This window comes from Camelus bactrianus, chromosome 26 (assembly GCF_048773025.1).
Source record: "Camelus bactrianus isolate YW-2024 breed Bactrian camel chromosome 26, ASM4877302v1, whole genome shotgun sequence".
Lineage (NCBI taxonomy): Eukaryota > Metazoa > Chordata > Mammalia > Artiodactyla > Camelidae > Camelus > Camelus bactrianus.
Window position 1 is genome coordinate 31601054 of NC_133564.1, and position 19064 is coordinate 31620117.

At 49.8% G+C, this 19064-nt stretch overlaps 1 protein-coding gene across 1 annotated transcript in view; it reads right to left on the reverse strand.

The window, feature by feature from the left end:
• Positions 1–1590: 1590 nt before the first annotated feature.
• SFRP1 (secreted frizzled related protein 1) overlaps positions 1591–19064 on the reverse strand; it is a 35502-nt gene continuing 18028 nt past the window's right edge. Inside the window, exon 3 of the mRNA XM_010957979.3 lies at positions 1591–5142. Within this exon, the coding sequence (XP_010956281.2) occupies positions 4820–5142 (323 nt within the window). The 3' untranslated portion in view covers positions 1591–4819. The remainder of the gene's footprint in view (positions 5143–19064) is intronic.

Genomic DNA, 19064 nt, shown 5'->3' on the forward strand with positions numbered 1-19064 from the left:
ACCGCTAGCATCTGGAAAACTTAGAGCACTGGCTCAAAGTTGAGATCTAGGGCCCCACGGCAAACTTCCAAATCTGCATTTCCGGGGGTGGAAGCCAGAAAATGCGTGACACATGCTAACATTTAAGAATGATTCTCCCTGCTTCCTTTGAGTACTGCTGGATGGTTGGTTCGGAATTCCCTTCCCCAGGAGAGAAAGGGAATTGTAGCGCTTCTGGGTTTGTTGTCTAAGAAGCAAGATCCACCGAACTTGGACAACGTTATGATCCTCAGTCTCTTTCTGCCCCTGGGTAGGAGAGTGTCTGTACAATTCCTTGAAGGGGGGTGTGGGCAAGTCTGCTGTTCTTGGTGTTGGGGGCATCTCTTAGGCACGAGGCTCACGCCACTCTGACCCTTGGACACCCCAAATTCCAAGGTGACACCAGCAGCTGAAGGCTTGATGCCTCTTTGAATACTTCATCATCTTCTTGGCGATTTGATTTCTTCTTGCTGTTTTGAATTTTTAAAAAAATTATGGGTAAGTCATGGTAGTGGGGGTCCAATAAGGTGACAATGATATCCACACACAGCCTGAAAGACATTTTCCTTCTTATTTAACCACAGGGGAACTAAAAAGAAATGCTGACACTTTCCTTGGCTGGGCTGGCATTGTCAGGTCTCAGGTACACTAGGATGGGAAAATCTTTTGACTTTAGAGCACGACTTTGTGGAATTTTTACAAGTCCTCATACCACGCCTTAAAAATGGTGTCTCTGTGCCCAGGTGTGGTTTGGGGGTGACTTGAGAGTATTTGCTCACTTCTGGGTAAAACTGCCAGCTGTCCAAGGTTTGGAAGTGCTTTGTGAATCAGGGAATGACACAAACCAAAGTTGTCACTGTCACTGCTTACAGAATTAAAAGTTACACCAAAGATCTCCTTAGGCAAGAAGCACAGAGTCCAATATGAGACCACTTGGGCTCGGCCAGTGCCAGTCTGGGTCCAAGGAGAGGCTCAGTGGTGATTCAGACCTACAGGACAGGGACTTGGAGCCCTTGGTTCTGGTGCCAGCCACGCCAGTGACCTGGAAGCCCCAAACTCCTCGGGAAATTCTAACCAACCCACATTATAGCTTCTCATCTGTAAATTAAAGGGGCAGATGTGGGTCACCTCTAAGGTTCATGTGGGTCTAAAACTCCAGATACCAGAGTTTTCCAGGTTGAGTTGGAATTTCAACATTGAGTTGGCTGGAGGGGAAAGATAATCTGAAACCGAAAAAACATGGAGAAGAAAATCAGGCAGGGTTGGAAAATACATTCTTGGAGAGCAAGTATTTAACCTTCTCTCTGATCTGAAACACACACAGCCAAACAGCCAGGAGAAACACTTCGGTAATTCATTCATTGGAGCAGGTGGTATACATGGGGCACAGGTGAGGATGCCTGCAATGCCTCCCAGTTTCTCCTCCAGCCCACCATGCCCTGTTACCATTTGAAACCCGTTAAACCAGGACTGGAAAATATCTCTGAACACACTCAAGAGAGGAGGGGTGTGCAGTGGAAGAGGTTGTGTGGTGTATTCCGGGAGGTGAAAAAGTCACAATGCACATAACCGTTGATTAAGTGAGTGAATTTTAGTCGAGTGAATATTGATACATGGCAGAAAAAGCATGAAAATAAAATGAACACACAAGGGAATTACTATTAACATAAGTGATAACATCAAAACATCTGGTAATATGCAGTTCAAAAAAAAACACACAAATGAAATGGAATGTAAAACATCTTCACAGTATTCGAAGCTTTTGTAAAAGATTGAGACTCTATAAGAAGGGTGCTATGTGAAAGGACTAGAGGGAAAAGGAATTTCGTCTGTGTCCTATGTTTCTGCTGGTGACAGGTCAGAAGGGCCAGGACATCATTCCAGGGGCGTTTCCGAAGGTGCACGTCCACCACAGAGCAGCTGAGCCCAGCATGTCTGTGGAATTACAGCAACTAGGGACTTGGAGTCTGATGAGAAAAACAGCTTCTAGGTTCAGGGAGGGGATTTTCTGTAATTTACAGACCAGATGAAAACTGGAGTTCTGATTGGCTTCTGCCTTGAGAAGCCCCCGGTGCTAACTCACTGGCACCGAGAACCAGGAGTGATGCCGGGTACCCTAAAAATAAAGTTCTTGGAATTCTCATCTCATTTTCTATCTTCTAAGATAAACACTGATATTCTTCCAAAGATTTAGCTGATTTTGGCCGATGGCCTCAGAGGATTCCACCCAGAATGATTATTTTAAACCTTGACAAATAGGACCTTTGCACTAGCAATAATTACCGAATCACAGACAGACCCCTTTTGAAAACCAATGACCAAGTCAATGAGTCTGCACATTGGTTCTGCTATATCCTTTGTTGAAAAAGACAAAAGTTTGTGATAAAATGTAGCTTCGGGCTCAAAGCCTCCCTTTGCCCTTAAGTTGCTGATGTGTGGTAGACAGGGCTGTCCCGAGTCCACGGTCCTGGGACCCTGTAGCTGGTGTAAAACTTGCTGTTGTGTTTCACATTTCCAATTTATTTTGAACTCTTTCTGAAACACTGCTTCCTACCTGAGAATCCCCACTGAGAGAGTTGCGCAGCGTGGACACCTATTCATTCCTAATCTTTCTACAGCAACCCCTCTGCCCCACATACAGCCCTCTCCAAAGACCCGTGCCCAGGACAGAGGCCTTGTTGCATGACATGCTCTGTCCAAACAAGCAGATACACATAAACACTGAACGCTTGAGTTAATCAACCAAAACTTAGACCCGGATCCATGCACTCATGAAATTGCTCTGCATTTCAGTTGACAATAGGAAAGTGGAATATTCCTAATGGACTAATATATATACACATTAAAAAAAAAAAAAAAAACCCATCCAAAATTACAGGCGGATCATGTAAGCTCCCCAACGCTTTATGATTAAAGGTCAGAGGGAACCCCAAAGAACGTATGAAATGAAGCATCACTAGTTGTGAGGGGTTCATTTGATCAGGATAACCCTCAGGTAGGTAATGAAGTTGGCAGGCTGGCTTGCGGAGTGGAGTCCTCAGAAGTTAACAGAATCCTCCGTTATTTTGGTGTCAGGGCAGACAGAGCCCTAGGGGTGATAATTCCCAGCCTCACTGCAACATCGGATCGGGGATAAATATTCATCCAGAGGGACAACCACTAAAGTCCTCAAAGTGCCACAGAGAATTACGGATCAGGCTTGAGGAAGAAATTAACATGACTGGCAGAACTGCTTCCTATACATTGTACAAGAGGGGTCAAGTTGCTGAAGAAGTGGATGGGTTTATGTATGCCGCTTGTTAAACACAATGGCTTTGAGAATTACCTTAGGGCCCCTGGGAAAAACTAAAGATGCTTTGCTTTTGAAACGCTCTCCTTGGATGAGGACCCTTGGAACTTAACTTTCCCTCTGCAGAAATGGAAAAAAAAAAAAGTCACACAACAACAAAACAATTTTTTGATGTGCAGGACAGGCAGGCAGGCCATTCTGAATTTCTTTGATCTGTAGGCAACCAAGTTTATAGGAATTAATTTTTTCACAAGAAAGACAAGAATGGGAGCATTGTGAGATTTGATTAGGTTGTGTTGGGTCCAGAGCCACCCAGAACTCCTCAGGAAGGAGGGTCCACTGGCTACGCTACTGGCAGAACCCACCTCCCATGAAAATGCTCAGTGAGACCTCCACTCAGCTAGAAAGTTGCCTCAGATGCACCAAGAGACCCTGGTCTTAGCACACCTTCCAGATGCTCGACAAAGACTTTTTTTTCAACCTTGAAAAGTAAATGGGTTTTTGTTGTTGTTCTTTAAAACAGTGTGAAATGAACAAACAGATGCATGAGAATACTCAGCTCCTCACCCCACGACCATCCACCCCACACTAGCAATTTGCTGGGCTGCTCTAAATTCTTTTGTTTTTCCCCTTTAACTATGTTGCTTGAAAACCAGTAACAGTTGCCTTCTCAGTCTACACAGCATCATCTCTGTCAGGCCATAGGTTTGGTGCCCACGAAGTTTCCTTTTCCCCACCTGAATGCAGGCACCTGCTGCCCTCCAAGTGTCAGGAGAAGTGACCATGCCCAGGGTAGATGGTAACATCTCCAGGGCATCTGAAACTGGCCGATATTCAGATCAAAGACGCACGTGCCCGGGAGGGGGTCGGGTGGGGGCGGGCCCCTCCCTTGGTTTTCACTGTTTCTCAAGCCCCTCCTGGACCTGCCACACTCTGGAATTGCTCTTAAGTGGTAAGGGTGGTGTGGGTGTCTGTTTCTGCCAAAAACACAAAAGAGAAACGCCACGCGTCTTATCAGCAGTGAGAATTTTCTAGTTCCAAAGGCAGAGATTAGCTGATCGCTCCACGAGCAGTTTGCAGGTCACGAAGAAAGTGGCAGCACCTAACGTCGTCCGCTGCCGCCTCCCACTGGCCGCCAATCCCCTTTCCTCACTGGCAGCGTTTTCTTTTGGAGGGACTGCGTCTCTGGTTGAGATGGTCCCTGACCCTCCCTTTCCCCGGTGGCCTGCTGCTCCACACTGTCGGTCTTCAAAAGCTTCCTAATCTAAATGGGTTTCCTGACCTGGGCGTGCGGCTTTAAATATCGGCTATAGTGGGGTCTGGAGGGCGGTGCTGGGGGAAAGGTGGGAGGGAGGGAGGGAGAAGGATGCTGCGAGGGCAAAGCTACTGGATTACAAAGCCCTCCCCAGCAGCAGGAGCACGGGTGGTGTGACCCCCGGGTGTGTCCGCTTGGCCCCACCCCTCCTAAGCCACGCCCCAAGCCACGCCCCTCCCCAACCCGCCCACTGAGAATCACTTAAAAACCGACTGAAAAGTGGGACATTCGTGGGTCTTCATCTTCTTCATGAAGTTCTTGAACTCCTTGTTCTTCTTGTCCCACTTGTGGATGGCCGTCAGCAAGTACTGGCCCTTCACCTTCCGGCCCAGGATGAGGAAGTGGTGGCTGAGGTTGTCCAGCTGGTGACAGGGACAGTCGGCCCCGTTCTTCAGGTACAGGACCAGCCTCTTCAGTTCCTTCTTCTTGATGGGCCCCAGCTTCAGGGGCTTCTTCTTCTTGGGGACAATCTTCTTGTCGCCGTTTTCTTTTTTCACTTCTTTGATTTTCATCCTTAGGGCTAGAGAAGGGCGGGGGCGGGGGAGAGGGAGAGGGGAGAGAGGAGAGAGACAGGGGAGAGAGCAGTTTAGAACCCGGTTTTTCACCTCCAACAACCACCCAAGCTGAGGGCTGGTGAAATATGAGCCAAAGGGCATGTAAACAAAGAGGCAGGCAGTTTTCTAGAGAAGGACCAAGGTCCCAGCTCATCTCCATGCACTGATTCTGCCCCTGTTTTGCCTCTAACGATATCTCAATTGTTGCCACCGGATGCCTGAGATTCCCAAATAAATGCTCAAAACCAAATCATATTTCTCTCTCTCTCTTTTTTTTTTTATAACTCAGTGACTTGGAACATCACACAATGCCTTATGAGAAGTAGGGATCATTTAATCTGATAAGATCCACATAATCTAACGCTACAGACCTCAGCACTCAAAGAGAAAACTTACCCCTAGTTTTTTTCAAAGGAGAAAGTTACTGGTTTAGTTCTTTTAACATTCAAAGGACCTCAAATGCCTTGCAAGTTGGGTCCTAGACACAGGACAAGACAGAACCTCTGTGCTCACATTCAGCACTGGGAAGCTAAAGGGAGCTTCAAACTGTCATGCTTGACTGCATCAGATATCAGTGTCCAAGCTCAGCATCGGAGAAACCAGAGTTGGTACCACTGTGCCTCCAGGGAGTTCAAACGGCAGGGACTGCTGATGGGCTGTTCACTAGTCAACCAGTACCTGTGCCACTAATGTGCTAGCCTGTCCACCGTGCAAACCTACAGACCCAAACTCGACTTCCACCTCTTGACCCATTTGAGCAAGTCCTGGTGGATAAATCCAGCTGATGGCCCCTCCCACCCAACACGGTGCGTGCGCTGCTTCTGTCCTTAGCGTAGTCCCCCACAGAAAGGGAAAACCGGCCCTTCTGCCAACCCCACCTTCGCACCTTTTGGTCTCTACAGCCTGAGTCAACATATTTCAGTGTCAGGGTGTGGACCACACGCTTCAGTGCTGGCTGCACAGGGTCAGCTAGTGATGATGCATTAGCGTGGAGGTGCTCTGTACCTTGTAAATGCACCCAAAACACAAACATGGCGTCCCCATGACAATCAACTCCCCGCAAAGAATGCCCAGCCCCTGATAGTTATAAAGGAGATGAAAATCATTTCTAGACGCTAGCCACCAGATAATCTGTCCATCTCCTCTGAATTCCTCTGAATCCAGAATCACCAAGCCCCCTCTTTTTAATCACTCGCTTCCACCTACACTCCACGAGGAAAGACCGGAACCACATAACAGGAGCCAATGATGAAAGCATACGGATGCCAGGAAGGGAGCTGTTTCCCCCAAGCCTTTCCTCTGTTCAACCTAACAACTCCACGAGGAAGGTGCGATTATTTCCCCCACTTCACAGATGAGAAAACTGAGGCGTAAGGGTTACGTTTACCTGCCCAAAGTCACTAACCCTAAGTTTAAACCCATGGGCTGAACAAGCACTTTCAACCACTGGGCTATTCAGGCTGACTCTCTAGTCACAAACCTCCTTATAACGAATCTGAAATTGAGAGCGCTCATTAAACAGACCAAGAAAATAAGGGGGAAGGGCTCAGACTCTTGTCCCTGTTTCATCCACATTTCAAAATGACTTTACTTACAAATTGGTAAGAGTTTCTCCCGGGCGGGCGAAAGGGGCAGCTCTGGCAAAGAAAAAGACTGCATTTGTGAAGGCTTTGTTATTTAATAGTTAGTTGATTACAAAGCACACTCTGGCTAACCCGAGAACAAGGAGGAGGGAGGAATCCTAGGAGCAAACCTTTAGTGAGTGTGTCAAAACCAGAAAACCGAAACTGGTCTCCACAACTTTCTCTTTCTTACACAGAGAGTTCGAAATGTTGCAGACACTGAGCCCCATGTAACACCCCAGGCCTGCGGCCCTTAAGAAAGGCCTCGCTCCCGAGGGTGGCGGGGGTTCTGGGGACTGGCCCGAGCAGCAGAAGGCGCTCCCTGAGGTTAGTGCCGACCTCCCAGGCTGGCCCAGGCCTCCGCACACCGAACCAGCCACCACCCAATGCTTCTGACTTTGCTTGAATCCTCCCGTGTCCATCCCCCACCCCGTGGATGGAGGCAGGGAGACCAGCAGGTGGGCGAGCAGAGATTAGGAAGCAGCTGGCACCACCCCTCCCGGAGCCCCCCCCAGATCTGCCCAAACAGGCCCACCCCTGGCTCAGCTCCCCTTGGTTTACAATCCTCGTGCCTGGTGGGTCCCTTGAGAAACGATTTCACCCGTGTGAGTCTGTGGCTCGCTGAACAAGAAAGCTCTCCGTGGGGCTGAGTGAGGGGCCAGCCAGAGGACACTCACTGGCCAGGCCGGGGGGGGGGGGGGAGTCAGGGCTCCATCTCCGCCCACCCTCTGCACCGCGGGAAACCACTGACCAAAAGGAGGCAGGCGGCAAGGACAGATCTGCTTCTTTCCCATGGCCGTCCAAGAGGTGCCCTGATGGGTCAGGTGAGGCCTGAGCCACTTCCTAAGGTCTGAGACTGCGGACCCACCGCTGCCGTAGGAGGCTGGCTTACATCACCAGGAGGGAGGGAGGCACCCTCGCCCCCACCGCGGGCCGGGCTCCGCTTACAGGACAGGCGCTCCCGGGGTGGCTCCTGACTCACTGCTCACAGCCACCATCTCTATTCCTGATTATAATCAGGGGCTGGACTCGGGGTAAATAATGACAGCAGGAGGCCACAGTTTCTAAGAAGGGGAATGGGACTAGAACCCACGCCTCACCCCAAAGACCACGCGGTGTTCCTTGCTCTCCCGGGATGGGGTTTCAAATGATACTGCTTCAGTGGAAACTATTTCCCTCTTTTGATTGTGTTGCTTTTAATCACGACGCAAATCAAAAATTAATGTCCCTCTGCCATGACCGTGTAAAGGAATTTCGTTCAAATGGGTGAGGGGACCGCGGGGAGGGGGGAAAGCCAATGGTGAAAATGTGTTCTGCATTAGACGCTTTATGTCTTGCCATTTGGCTCACTTTTCTTTTTGGAGGTGGGGAGAGGAGGCACATATGGCCAGAAATTACTAACATCTTTCCATCTTTCAAGGGTTTATTTTAGGGATTGCAGATTACCAACTGTTTGGATAGGCGATTAGCCGTCCAAGGTTGATTTCTCCGTGCCTTGTGGGTCTGTGTGCGACCTCCCCCACCACCACGCCACATCCAGGGGCTGCTGGGACGGTAAGGGGGGCACTGATCATCACCTCCTCTCCCCTCACCCAGCCTCCACCATGCCGACAGTGCCCAGGCCCCAGGGATTTGGCCCCATGGACTGTGTTCACTGCTTGTGGTGCAAATGGGCGTGGTGGGCAGGGAAGAGGAGGCAGCAGCTGGGCCCACAGCTGGTGTGCTGGATAGAGTACCAGGTCCTGGGTTCTAACTGCGTGCCCACAAAGGCTGGATCTGAGCTCCCAGAGTCTGCATTTCCCATCTGTAAAACGCAGAGTGCAGTCGGTCTGCCTGCTAACCTGGCAGGTTGACTATCCAGAGGGCTGTGTTGGGCCATCCTGGGAGGCAGCAAAGCTCACCTCCAGCACCGTCCACCACCCTGTCTGCATCCTTCCCTCCTTCCCCACGTGCTGGTCTCACACTCATGATAATTTTACAACCGTCTCAGGCCCTTGATCTCAACTACCTGTAACTACTGGACCCCGAGCTAAACAAAACAAAACACAAACTAAACACTGCTTTGGGGGTTTATTTTTTAGCAACAACTTAACATCCTCCAACAGTGAAATATAATTCCCACCTTTCACCTTGCTGGTCACTGCCAGCAAGAATTCAGAACCTTTGAAAACCCAAAACGTCAGGTTGCAGTTAGGGGCTGTCGGGGTCTTTCTCTGCAACCTTAAAATAAATAACCCCTTATATTCAGGTAGACCCTTAAAGGTCCCTTCCATAGTTTTCAGTCACTGAAACCATATTTTTTGCTCACAAATTTGACTTCCTTGGGAACCTCCCCACAAGGCCCGGCCACACTGCTGAAGCTGAAATGAAAACAGGAAATTCAAGACATTCACCTCAAACCCACATGCCCTGCAAAGCCATCTCTTTCTCTGACCTGCTTATGCTAATGGTGTCCCCATGTTTCCCATGGCCCAGAAAGGGTGCGGGACCTGAGGCAGCCACTGGCCAAAGGCCATTTATACAACCGACACTGTGGACTTGCTGCAGGAATGAGGGAAGGGTCCGATGGGAAAGCTGGAAGGGGGCTGAGTCAGAAACCAGCTTTGTGAGACAAGCAATTACAGGTAACGGTCACAGAGTCAAGTACAGAGGAAAGGCACGAATGAGGGACCGTGGCCAGGGTGAGAGGACGAAGGGTCCTTGCAGAGTCATGAGGCACAGATGGAAAACCAGGAGGCCCACCGTCCCCGAGAGCACCGGCAAGAGGCGCTTCATATGGAAGGGAGGTCCCTGAATCCCAAATGCAGCACAGTTTAAGGCTGAGTGTGAGGCCAGATGGCTCACCATGGCGATAGGGAGTGTCGACTGAAAAAAAAAAGCACAACGTGAGAGCTGTGAGTTAAGTTTTCTTTGGGGCAAAATGAGGACTGTAGCCAGGGAGGCAGCCTGTCGGACAGCTCTGAGGAGCGGCCCTGAAGAGGTGGGGAGGTCAGTACACGTGAGATTCTGGTGAAGGGGGGGTCGTGCAGTCAAGCACACGTTTTGGCAGAGGCTGCTGCTGGTCACAAGGAGCAGATGTCCCCATTAGTGATTTCAGTGCTTTTCTAGATATGAGGAGATGCAAGAACTTGGGCTCATAAAATCTTCTGAAAATATCTGACTCTCTGAAGGCCTGTTCTGCCAGTTTTTCCCAGAGCACAGAGCGCCTCATTCCCAGTCTCTACCCTGACCTCCTTTCAGGGTGTGTTGGAGGTCAGCGAGTGCAGTGGCCAGTGACCTAATCCTTGTGGAGGCAGACGGTGACAGTTTTTAGCTGGCAGGGTCACTAATGACCTGCGGGAGCCAGGACCCGAGGGGGCGAGGGTGAATCCCAGAGAGCTAAAAGCCAATCGGGAATGGAGAGAAAAGGTTTTCCCTCCCTGCAACCCCCAAGCGTCTAGAATGTTCGTGAAACGTTACTACTGACCACGTGTAGCCCAACATGCTAGACTGAGCACACAATCATTTCCACGCCTGTAAAATGATACTTTAAAAAAAATTACAAACACTTGGAAGAAAACGGGAAGAGAAACGAGAACACCACATTCAGTGTGACAGAAAGCAAATGGAGAAGAAAAGCTGGAAGTCAGCTGCCGAGATCCACCCGGCAGGACCCAGAACTGCTCGGGATCTGGGGCCACCAGGTGCTTCTGAATGCAATCACAGGGACTGTCTTAAATATGGGACTTGAGAAGTCTGCACAAGCACACTCAGGTCCACGAGCCCGGCCATAAAGCCAGATGACAGCCCCTCACCAAGTCCAGCAGCAGCCGAGAGGTTTATTCTGTACAGGTTTGAACCAGACAGACTGGGCCTGTGGACACAGGACACACAGGAGGACAGGGTGGGAAGGAGCTGCACTGACATCAAAGGGGTTGAATGAAAGTCTGCACAGTAAAGAGTGAGACCCTCCGGTCTCAGGACACTACAGCTGTATCCCTGATCAGAGGATTGCAGGGTTTTCAGCTAAAGAAACAAGTGACCCTAAAGAGAAGACCTACAGCTTCCCCCAGAAGAACTCTAAACTGAGGCCCACAAATCATAGGCCACACAGACACACAAAGAGCTCCAGTCCAGTGCTTGCCTCTTAAAACTCCAGTGGCCAGCCAAGGATCAGCAGGCGTTTAAGGAAAGCCTCTAACTGTGAACAACAGACTAAAACATACCCAATACACAGAAAAAAAGAAAGCGGAGATAAGAGACAAGGTAGAGCGCACTGCAAAACTGTTTACAAAGATAATATAAGATACTGTATTCGTGAAACCAGAATGGAAAGCTGTTAACGGGGATGTTCAGAGAATAGAAAGAATGTGTGAAATTTTCAAAGGTGAGCACAGAAGTAAAGGATGCAATACAAGTGCTTCAAGAGAAGGCTGAAAAAATTGCCTGGAAAGCTGAACAAAGTGACAGAGACGGGAAACAGGAGAAAGAAAGATAAAGGGTCAACCCAGGAGTTTCAATATCTGAACACGAGAGAACCAAGAAAACAAACGGGAGAAAAATACCAAAGAAATAATACAAGAAAAATTTCCAGAAATGAGAACATGCGTTCTCGGATTAAACAGTGGCCAGCTCGGTGAATCATGACGTGTGGAAACAGCAGGGATAAAGAGAATCCACTAGAGACAAAGAGAGGATGGATCAACTGCAAAGGACCAGGCATCAGAACGGCCCCGAGTTCATCGACAGCAACACTAGAAGCTGAAAGATAATGGATCAATGTCTTGACAATTCCCAAATTCAATACTGAGCCAAGCTATCAATCAATGTGTGAGAGGAGATTAAAGACCTCTTCAGATATTCAATGGTTTTAAAAAAATATGATCTTCCATGTATTTTTTTCTTAGAAAACTGCTCCATGATGTGCTCTACAAAAATGCAGAACAAGACTCAGGATGGGGAAACTGAAGATCTAACATTAGATAAGAGCAATGGGAGTCTTAACATGGTTTTTCCACAACAACTGTGTGGCAGGCTTAAAGTCTCAACCAGTCCAGACTGAAACAGGAGGGAAGAGGGCTCAGGCAGATTGGATATATACCTGCAGGAAGGTTTGGGGCTGCATTCATCACACAAACATAAGGAACTAGGAAAATAAAATGAGGCAACTACTATTTCAAGGGAAATAGTAGTACAGGAAAGGAAATATAAACGCGGTACACTACATGGCTCAGCTGCAAATAATATTTACGTAACTATCATAATTTAAACACTGAATATTAATTTAGCCAAAAGTGCGATATAACCATACTGGAAAGAATGGGGAGAAGTGGGGATATAGTATGAGACAGAGTAAATCTTTATTATCAATAATAGAAAATCAATCAGTAGTGTCTAAAAGTTAAAATTAAGAATTTAATTAAAAATTAAGTGTCTAAAAATTAAAATTAAGAAGTAAAAGTAAGGCAGATAAACCTTTGCCTTCAATAATGAAAAATCAGTAAGTCATGTCTAAAAGTTAAAAATTAAAATTAAGTATGCTATTTACTTATTCCATTTTGCTAATTATCATAAGAAATAGCTGAAATACTTGAAAATCATTACCTCTGGGTTGTGGGAATTAGTGGGGCAGAGGACCGAAGTCTTTTGTTAACAGCCTTTTAACATTATTTGACTTTTTAAATTGCATTTATTCTGGAGCAAAAAAAAAAAAACTTTCATTTTTAAAAAAGCAGTTGCCTAGTAAAGAACTGAAATATATATGAAATGTCAGTGAATCACAAAATGGGAGCTCTTAAAAGACACAAAGATTACATTTCCAGGCTCTCCACTCCCCATTCAATTAATTAGCGTGGTGTTAATTAGCACTTCTTAGTAAGGGTTTTGCTTGAGTAAGATTTCTGCTTTTTCAACCGTTTATTTGGGAGGAGGGGGTGGCCTAGAGAGCTTGTCAACCTGATCATTTTTTAGATAGAAATCAATTAGGTTAGACTTCAGATTATTTACTTTGAACGGGATGGGACGTTAAACCTAGTTCAGCTGTGGCCACAGCTCTGCCGATAACCAGCTCCCTGCCTGTCGGCCCAGAGCTCAGGGCTTTAGGCCACAGTTCCTTGGAGCAAGGAGCTGGAAATATGGGGTCCTTGCAGATTCTGGGACAACAGGACAAGCAGGCAGAGACACTGTCTCCAACAGTAGTGGTGAAAAGTCCGCCTGGGACCAGAGCTCAATCACACAGCCTGACTCCCAGTGACTAGCTTTCTTTCCTAAATTTCTCTTGCACAGAGGGCTGAAGTTCCCAAATGGAGCAGCAGGGGGGCAAGTCTGGCAAACTCTTTACCGAGGAGCCTGTCACCAGTCCCCAGGACCAGGAGGGGCCTGCAGACGAGCCCCCGAGAGCATCGGCCCTTTGGGCTCCGATTACAGCCCTCAGAGCCTCACCATGAAAAAGCCTGTTTCACATAGCACAGCCCTCGCTAAGCAGTAAGACACAGAGGACCCGATTTCCTCCTTCCTGGCCCCGTTTTCACAAATCTCTTGGGTGGGCAACCCTGAGGCAGAGAGCCCGCCACCCCCAAAGCCAACTGTGCAAATGAGATTTGGTAACAGCCCTGGGTAAGGGCGGGGCTGGGAGAGGCCGCAGCCTCCTTCCAACACAGAGGGTCTGGGCACCGCGCAGGCTGCTGGCTTGCAGGCATTTAGGGTCCAAATGAGTCCCGATGACCAAGGCCCTGCCAAGGCAGCTCCACAGACTTCCGTTCCCAGCAGGGGCCGGTGTTGGCATCATTAATTCCTTTAGCAAAGAAAGGGGCTCACACTTGGTCACACACAGTAACTCAGACTCTCTCCCCGACCACAAACCACATGCCGCATACTTACATGTATCTACTGACTACAGGACAGATGCTACAAAAAAAAAAAAAAAAAGCAAAAACAAAACCAAAAAAATAAAGAAAGAAAGAAGATTGAAAGCAGCTTTTCTTTTTCTCTCGTTTACAAAGCAAAACAAAACAACCCCCCAAAACCAGCAGATGCAGAAAATGCTCCTGAATGACTTATTTGGGGCAAATTATTTAATTGAAACTGTCCTGTTTTCTGAGCCCTGGACATCTCAAGGAGGTGGGGGGGGGGGGCAGGGCGGTCCAGGCAGGAGAGTGGAATCTGCAACTTTATGCCCCCGCCCTCAACACACTCACAAGCACTCACACATGCAGCATGGCAGCGTCGATGTCCACCGTCCGCCATCCGGAATCCCGCTGCCTAATTGCTTGATTTCATGGATTGTGTTCAATCCCCACTGATTGAAGCTAATGGTGCAAAATGGAAACCCGGCTTTGAGAGCAAAGGGCTGCCTGGAGTGGCTTTATTCGGGAAGGCGTGTGCACCAGCGGCCCTGGCAGCAGGGGGCTTGGGCCGCAGAGGGGGACAAAGAGGAGTTTTGGCCCCTCTCCTTCCCAGTAAGGATTGGACCCCTCCTCCCCGCGTTCCCAAACAGGCAGCGGAGGAGAATAGGAGACTCGCTTACAGAACGTCAATCACCAGGATTGACTGAATCTTGGCTCCAAGTCCAGGCCAACCCGCCAAGGCAAACAGTCTTCCTGCCTCGGGGTCACCGGTTTTCCATTCCCCTCCGTCCCACCCCCCGGGGTTCGCCCACATGGCACGTCGGAGTGAAGAATGGTCTTTTGGCAGGAAAAAGATGGGGAGTGGGTTTCAAAAACCAATGAATAGGAAAAGCCATGAGCTACCCCCGGCTCTGAGAGCTGCATCAGAGAGGGGTCCTCAGAATCTCCCGGATGGCTTGTTAAAATGCAGATTTCTAGGCCCTCAGAGCTTCTGACTCGGTGGCAATGGGATGGGGCCTGGGAATCTGCATTTCTAACCTGTTTCCCGGTACCGTTGAGGCTGCTGGTCTCGGGACCACACCTGAGAACCACTGGTTCACGGGGTTTGAGGGCGGGGATGGGGTGGGCTATTTGGTCTGCCACCTGGGTTATTCACAGTGGTGCCTTCTGAGGACTCTTGGATGTCATTTAAACTTCCTGGAGGCCCAGGGCAGCCCTCCAAACTCATTAAAGCTTGGGCTGAAGTCAGCAAGACAAACATGGGCATGTCCAAGACCCAGCTGACCCTGGGTAAGCTGGTGTAGTGCCATTTTCAGAATCGCTGAGGTCTGGGGGGCAGAGGTGGAATCTTGCAGCGTCAGGAAAAGCAAAACAAAGGCTTTGATAGCAAGAGGTCGCACATTTCAGAGGAAAGGACTTTACGTCTGGAATCGGCCGACTCCAGCTTCTGGTTGGGACGCCAGCACTAACTTTTTAGGTGCCAGGGGCAGAGAACGTCCTCACTCAGGACTCACTGTCCCCCTTTCCCTCCCAAGGGAGCTCCGGGTATAAAAGGATTCAGAGAGAGGGGCACATCTCCAATTCGTCGCGGATTTCTCTTAAGCCCCGAGCTGAAGAAGCTCAAAAAATAACCCGATGTCCAGAATCCTTCCTTCTAACCATCACGGGATTTGCTCTGAGGCAGAAACAGAAGGCTGGTCCTAGATCTGAGCCCACCCCACCCCACCCCCGACGCTACATACTGTACTTTCATTTTTCTGGTTCTTTTTTTCCAGCCTTTCCAGGCTTTGCGTAAAGTTCAGGGAGGCTTGGAAGACCCTGGTAGGCGCTGAGGTCTAGCCTGAGCCCACTGGGCACACCTTCCCATCCATCAGATGGGGCGGCGCCCGGCTTCGCCACAAAGCCCCAGGGAGGGGCAGAGGCACGTGTGGCTCCCCTGTCGCCCACCTGGCACAGCCCCACTGGAGACAAACTGCAACATACACCCAACAGGATGGAGAGGAATCCTGGTCTCCCAAGGTCAAGTTTGCCTTGGCCTCAGGTAGGTTTGGATGAAGCCAAGAGTCTAAAAGTTAATGGGAGTCAGTACCCAGTCCTCACTCAGAGCTGGCCTCCTCTCCAAAAGCGAACCCTCTGACACTGTTGGTGGGAATGTAAATTGGTGCAGCCACTGTGGAAAACAGTATGGAGGTTCCTTAAAAAACTAAAAATAGAGCTACCAGCATTTCCACTCCTAGATATTTATCCAAAAAAAACCCCTCCAAAACACTAATTCAAAAAGATACACGCACCCCAATGTTCATAGCAGCACTATTTACAATAGCAAGACATGGAAACAACCCAAGTGTCCATCAACAGATGACTGGATAAAGAAGACAGGGTGTACACACACACAGGAATACTACTTGGCCATGAAAAAGAACAGAATTTTGCCATTTCCAGCAACATGGGTGGACTTGGAGGGTATTAGGCTAAATGAAACAAGTCAGATAAAGAAAGACAAATACTGTGTGATATCACTCATATGTGGAATCTAAAAATTAGAACAAAGTAGTGAATATAACAAAGCAGCAGCAGACTCACAGATATAGAGAACAAACTAGTGGTTACTAGTAGGGAGGGGGGCAGGGGCAGTACAAGGGTGAGGGAGTGGGAGGTACAAATGAAAGGATGTTCTGTACAACACAGGGAACATAGCCATTACTGTGTAATAACTGTAAATGGTAAGTAACCTTTCAAAATCATATAAAAAATAAATGAAATAAATTGAAAGCTGGCCTTCTCTCTACAGTCTAGGGTTTCCCCTTCTGCTGAGCCCAGGCGGCGGGCACGCAGGGTGGCCAGCGGTATCGGCCCTGAGCTGGGTGTCCTGACCCCTGACCTTCACTAAGTCTCTTTTCTTTCTCTCCATCCACCTGGAGCCGCACACACAGGTAACGGGGCGGATCTGGGTCCTGGGAGCCTGGGGGAACCTTGGTGTGGGGGAGACAGATTATGGGATGGGTCACCCTCACTTGGGGCTCCTTTCTGATTCTCCAGGAAAGCCACTTATTCAAAAGAGATAAAAACAAAAATAAATACATATATGAAATAGACACAACATTGTAAACTGACTATACTTTGATTTAAAAAAAAAGAAAATGAGAATACCGGCAAAAGATAAATAAAAATTAAATTTAAATCAATCAATCAATCAACAAACAAACTTCCCCATGGCTATGGGAGCCACTGCCCACCCGCCACCGGAAGATGTGTGGGTGGGCAAGGACTTGGCCCCACAGAGATGGGAGCCTCCCAGGCAACAAGTGTCTGACCACATGCTGGGGCAGGGCCCCCAACTCCCAAATGCACGCCTACCATTCAGGAGGCAAGGGCTTTTGGAGTGTTTACCAAGTTCCTGGCTCCAGAACCAACTGATTTCCTTTAATGGGCCCAGTACATTCCATGTGTGTTGCATCCTTCCCACTGAAGACGGTCAGGATCCCGGGGGTTCGGGGCGATGGCTCTGGCTCAGGCCTGGCAGCATCCAGCTCCCCAGCATGTTTGCCCTTTACTAGCAGAGGTCTGGAGGGCTGACCCTCAGGGCAGACACACTTGGTCTCCCCAGGTCCCTTCCCCGCTCCCGTGCCCCCTGCTGAGTGCTCCGTCCCGTCCATGGGCTCCTGCCTGACCCAGGGAGCACAAGAGAGAGGTCTTCCTCCTGCACCTCCTGTCCCAGGCCTCCGGGTACCGCGCCAGAGGGTACTGGTCACACCCACCACGCAAGCCTCACGAGCAAGTTCGCACCAGGACAAAGCGGGAGAAGTCAGGATGCTGGGCGGGTCCCTCCAGGATCTGCTAGAGAATGGAGGTCACAGACGGCTCACTCTCCCAGCATCAGAGGACTGATGTCACAGTGGCAGGCAGGGGAAGGCAGGAGCCGGGGATCACCCGGCCTGAGACTGGAGCTACGATACCAGCACGGCCACTTCAGGACACAAAATGCTCGCGGCCTCCCCGCGGCCACTGAAGATCAGCTGGGAAGTGGGAAGGCACCATGTCAGCCATCAGGTGCTGTGCAAACCCCAGCGCCCTGCAGATCTGTCGTAAATTGAGGGTTTGCTATGAAAGCATCCTTGACATGGGTCCACGTGTCACCAACTGTAAGCAGTAGCCGGAGGGCCTGACACAGCCTCTGTATGAAGGATTGCATTTACGGGGCAAGTCAGGAAAGATGTGGCCCCAGGACCCCTGTGCCATGCTGCTGGCTGTGTTCTGGTGCCCTGCGCTCCCCTGATCTCGATTTCGCCAGAGAACCTCCCTCCAGTGGATGCACATTTTGTGCCTAATGTTCAGTAAATAAACAGGTTTGTAAAGGTCCTTCTTTTTCCGAAGAGCTTAAAACGAGCTGCTAGGGAAATTCATCAATGTGCTGGAGTCCCCGGAGTGCTTGGGGTCCCTGTTCACCGCCCTTTAGAACCTGGTTCCTGGGGGTGCCTTTGGGAGCTGACCTTCCTCCGTGTCTACATCTGACTTTTCCTGGTTTGGCAGAGGGCAGATCCCTCTCATCCCAGGTGTGTAGACTGTGCCCCTCCCAGCTCCCAGCTTTCTGCCACTCTGTTCACCGGCACGCCTGTGATGTCAGGAACTGATCCTGTAACACCCTCATCCCCAGCAGCGAAACAACAGAGCCACTGGCTCTATTGGGAGATGCCCCCTGCCTCCCAGTGGCCACCAGGAGCCAGGCCCTGCGGTATGTGACGTGCAGCCCTAGGGGGTGACCACCTCATGTCCAGAATGTCCTCTGCCTTGCCAGGTACTACAGACCGACAGCACCTTCCCCCTTGGAAATCCCTTCCACGACTCGTGCATCAGTCCCCGCTGCGGGAAGCTGGCTTTCTGTGTCTGCTTGAGTCCATTGTGCCCTGACGACCGCTGGCCTCTGCTGCCTCCTCCCCAGTCTGCCTCAGGGACCCCTGGTACTGACCGTCAAGGGCCAGGTGCCGTCCTAAGGGCCTTAGCGTTCTTTACTGTGACCTGGTGAAGCCGGTACTACCAATATTCACCTTTTAAGACAAGAGGATAATTTTCCACAAGACGCCAGCTAGTAAGTGACAGAGAGCCAGGGTTCAATCTCACCCCACGAGACAACCAGAGCCAGGGTGATGCCAGTGACCCCGCAGGCTGCTTCACAAGTAGCCGTGTGCCAGCGCCCTGTGCTGGAGGTTATTTTGTGGGGCCTCCCAGAGAGGAACAAGCTTGGGTTTGGCTCCAGCTTGGGTTTCTCGTTCTAAGGCCCCTGGGGCCAGGCAGGCGCACAGAGAGTTCTCAGCTGGCCCAGACCGGATTCCACCCACCCGCCAACCCCCTGACTCCCCAAGAGCCCCAAGAGTGTCGGGAAGGAGGGCCAGGGCTGGGATGAGGAGCCAAAGGAAAGGCGAACGCTGTTCCCTGCTGGGCCTG